This window comes from Populus trichocarpa, chromosome 16 (genome assembly GCF_000002775.5).
Source record: "Populus trichocarpa isolate Nisqually-1 chromosome 16, P.trichocarpa_v4.1, whole genome shotgun sequence".
NCBI classification, from domain to species: Eukaryota; Viridiplantae; Streptophyta; class Magnoliopsida; order Malpighiales; family Salicaceae; genus Populus; species Populus trichocarpa.
This window is the reverse complement of record NC_037300.2, coordinates 13,204,383-13,208,262: the sequence shown is the minus strand read 5'-3', so window position 1 is coordinate 13,208,262 and position 3,880 is coordinate 13,204,383. Positions and strand designations below refer to the sequence as shown.

Below are 3,880 nucleotides of genomic sequence, written 5' to 3'. Positions count from 1 at the left end.
TTAACTAATTCATTCATGTGTATAACAACTAAGTATGTCTTCCTTAATCGTCACAAAATCAGCAGGCATCAAGAACCGCCTCATTCAAGGCTTCAGCTGTCTCAAACACCTAAAACACATCCACGCAGCCCTTCTCCGTCTCGGCCTCGATGAAGACACTTACCTCCTTAACAAGGTCTTACGTTTCAGCTTCAACTTTGGAAACACGAACTATTCCTTTCGCATATTAGATCAAACGAAAGAACCCAACATTTTCCTTTTCAATACAATGATTCGTGGCTTAGTTTTGAACGATTGTTTTCAAGAATCCATTGAGATTTACCACTCTATGAGGAAAGAAGGGCTTTCTCCTGATAGTTTTACTTTCCCTTTTGTCTTGAAAGCGTGCGCGAGGGTTTTGGATTCTGAGTTGGGTGTCAAGATGCATAGCCTTGTGGTGAAAGCAGGTTGTGAAGCGGATGCGTTCGTTAAGATAAGTTTGATTAATCTGTATACGAAATGTGGGTTTATAGATAATGCATTTAAGGTGTTTGATGATATTCCTGACAAGAATTTTGCGTCGTGGACGGCGACAATAAGTGGGTATGTTGGTGTTGGGAAATGTAGGGAGGCGATTGATATGTTTCGTAGGTTGTTGGAGATGGGTTTGAGGCCGGATAGTTTTAGTCTTGTTGAAGTTTTGTCTGCTTGCAAGCGAACTGGGGATTTGAGAAGTGGGGAGTGGATTGATGAGTATATAACGGAGAATGGCATGGTAAGGAATGTGTTTGTGGCTACTGCTTTGGTGGATTTTTATGGCAAATGTGGAAACATGGAGAGAGCGCGTAGCGTCTTTGATGGGATGCTGGAGAAGAATATTGTTTCTTGGAGTTCTATGATTCAGGGTTATGCTTCTAATGGGTTGCCTAAAGAAGCTTTAGACCTCTTTTTTAAAATGTTGAATGAGGGTTTGAAACCTGATTGTTATGCTATGGTGGGAGTTCTTTGTTCTTGTGCGAGGTTAGGGGCGCTAGAATTAGGGGACTGGGCTAGCAATTTGATCAATGGAAATGAGTTCTTGGATAATTCTGTCTTGGGTACGGCATTGATTGACATGTATGCAAAATGTGGGAGAATGGATAGAGCCTGGGAAGTTTTTAGGGGGATGAGGAAGAAAGATAGAGTAGTTTGGAATGCAGCTATATCAGGTCTTGCCATGAGCGGACATGTGAAAGATGCATTAGGGCTTTTTGGCCAAATGGAGAAGTCTGGGATCAAGCCAGACAGGAACACTTTTGTTGGCTTACTTTGTGCTTGTACTCATGCTGGTCTAGTTGAAGAGGGTCGTCGATATTTCAATAGTATGGAGTGTGTTTTTACCTTGACTCCAGAAATTGAACACTATGGATGCATGGTGGATCTTCTTGGTCGTGCAGGTTGCTTAGATGAAGCTCATCAGCTTATCAAAAGTATGCCAATGGAAGCCAATGCTATTGTTTGGGGAGCATTGCTGGGTGGATGCAGGCTGCATAGAGACACCCAATTGGTGGAAGTCGTGCTGAAAAAACTCATAGCATTAGAACCGTGGCACTCAGGTAATTATGTTCTTTTGTCAAATATATATGCAGCAAGTCACAAATGGGAAGAAGCAGCAAAGATTAGGTCAATCATGAGTGAGAGGGGGGTTAAGAAAATACCAGGGTATAGTTGGATTGAAGTGGATGGAGTTGTTCATCAATTCCTTGTGGGGGATACGTCCCATCCCTTATCAGAGAAGATATATGCAAAACTTGGTGAATTGGCCAAGGACTTAAAAGCTGCAGGTTATGTTCCCACGACAGATCATGTGCTGTTTGACATAGAAGAAGAAGAGAAGGAGCATTTCATTGGTTGTCACAGCGAGAAGCTGGCTGTTGCCTTTGGTTTGATAAGCACAGCTCCAAATGACAAAATTCTTGTTGTGAAAAACCTTCGTGTTTGTGGTGATTGTCATGAGGCAATAAAGCACATTTCTAGAATTGCAGGTAGAGAGATAATTGTGAGAGATAACAATCGATTCCATTGCTTTACTGATGGTTTGTGTTCGTGTAAAGATTATTGGTGAAAACTGTTTGAGGTAATGGTTTCACTGGGGCATGTTTGACGTGTTATACTGATCCACCATTCTTTAGAGATGAAGCAACATCTGCTGGAATAGAAATCAGTAGAAGCTCAGAGGGAGAAGAAACTTCCGAAAAGCAAAGGTATGTATAGGATCAAAATTCTTGAGTGTATCATATAAAAAGAGAGTTTTATGAATCTCACCAATGTAGGATTCATCCAAGGATTTTATTTGAGCAAAACACCAGTCTGGCTGCTGTCTATCTCTCAAATGTTTTAGCTTTGGCCTGCAAGGAATCCTCCTGGTGGCAAGTTAGGCCACTTTTAAAGCTTTTTGTATGCATGCATGCAAATGTAAAAAATATCATAAATTCATATGAATTAAGAGCATAGAACTTTATTTATAATAGTAAACAATTAAATTTAAAATTATTGAGTTCAAAAAATTAAGAATAAAAACTTGAAATCATATAGATATATGAAAATATCAGGGGAATATCCTCAGATTTTGCTAATAAAAATAAGAAATGCCTAATAGTGAAAAGGAATGTAGTAATGAAAAAAAAACCTTAGAACAAGGAAATAAAAATAATAATAACAGAAAGATGGTGAATGGGTGGGTTGTTTTTATTAAATAATGGCACTTTTGAAGTTTTAAGAGTTTTTAATGGTGAAAAAAGGATGCAAGCAAGAACTTCTTTTCATTTTTGGGACATCCTCTTGGTACGTGGCATTCTTCTTCGAAAGAGAACCTCACCGAAGCTTGCTAACGAGTTGCATTTTATGAGGTAATGCCTGTACCAGAGCATTTACTGGTACAGGCGTTGCCTCATAAACTAGAGATGAAAAGTTATGAACCATGTCCGCAATATTATGCCAATTGAGTGAATTATTTTTGCTGCATTTTCTGTCATTTTACATCTGGGAAATGTGTTCTTATATCAAGTTTGTTACCTCTGTGCTGCTTAATTTGTTGCACAATGTTAGAGGTTTATAAGCAGTTAATCGGTGATGATAGTGAAACTGTGTCTTGATGAGTAGCTCAACAGTTTTTGACATTTTTTTATGGCAGGACCATAGCAGCAAGGCAATCATGCCAATTACATGCAATTGGTTTGGATTTTTGTTTCAAAATCCCCAGTTTGATGCCACACATGATTGAAAGCCAGGTAATGGTGTTTTGCAGGGTCCTGTTCTTCGGCTGGTTTTTCTGATGTCTTGGGCTGCAAAATCCTTTCTTTGCAACATTTTTAGCCCTTTTGCAGGTGAGAAAGGTAATTGAATCCTGAATGAGTTCGATCCCAGACCAGACCAAATTTAGCAGCAAGAAATTCACTGCTAGAATAGATATCAACTGAGATTGGATCTCCTCCTGCTTTTCCTCTATGTGCTTTATTTACCACTCCATTTCTTGATTCGTTTCTGTCATCTCTCATTTTGGCATTACATATCTATTGTTCTGGGGACTTCTTTTCTTATTTATCCGTATAGCTCGTTTACTTGAAGCCTGCAGCAGCAACAAGGCCAAGCATTTAGAGTTTTCAGGACCCAAAAATCAACCTGAAGATTGCTGCCATCTTGGAAAAGGCAAATGCAGATCACCTGGTCTCTCTATTTATGTGTGGGAAAGCACTAGTATGATTTTCAATTTTGAAATAGCCCTTGGCTGGAAGTGACAAAGATGACAGGGTGGGGTGATTGTTGAGGAAAACTTGTTCAAGTTGGTGGTCATTTCAGTGAAATGCTTCAAAGATGCTATGTTCTCCCTTGAACAGCTTAATAACTACAAATCTTGGCATTC

General features: G+C 39.4%; 1 protein-coding gene across 3 annotated transcripts; it reads left to right on the top strand.

Annotated features, from left to right (window-relative positions):
• LOC7488758 (putative pentatricopeptide repeat-containing protein At3g08820) lies at positions 1-3,880 on the top strand. Of its 3 annotated transcripts, none has more exons than XM_024587073.2 (3): positions 1-2,222; positions 3,152-3,248; positions 3,586-3,880. In XM_024587073.2, the coding sequence occupies exon 1, from the start codon at positions 35-37 to the stop codon at positions 2,081-2,083; it is 2,049 nt and encodes a 682-aa protein (XP_024442841.2). In that variant the 5' UTR covers positions 1-34; the 3' UTR covers positions 2,084-2,222; positions 3,152-3,248; positions 3,586-3,880. The 3 variants fall into 3 exon arrangements, with proteins under 3 accessions (XP_024442841.2, XP_024442840.2, XP_002323645.4); XM_024587072.2 differs by having other exon boundaries at positions 3,345-3,880; XM_002323609.4 differs by having other exon boundaries at positions 3,152-3,880.

What these genes read in the sequence shown, in the direction of transcription:
- LOC7488758 (XM_024587073.2), top strand. Translation starts at nt 35, where the DNA reads ATGTCTTCCTTAATCGTCACAAAATCAGCAGGCATCAAGAACCGCCTC.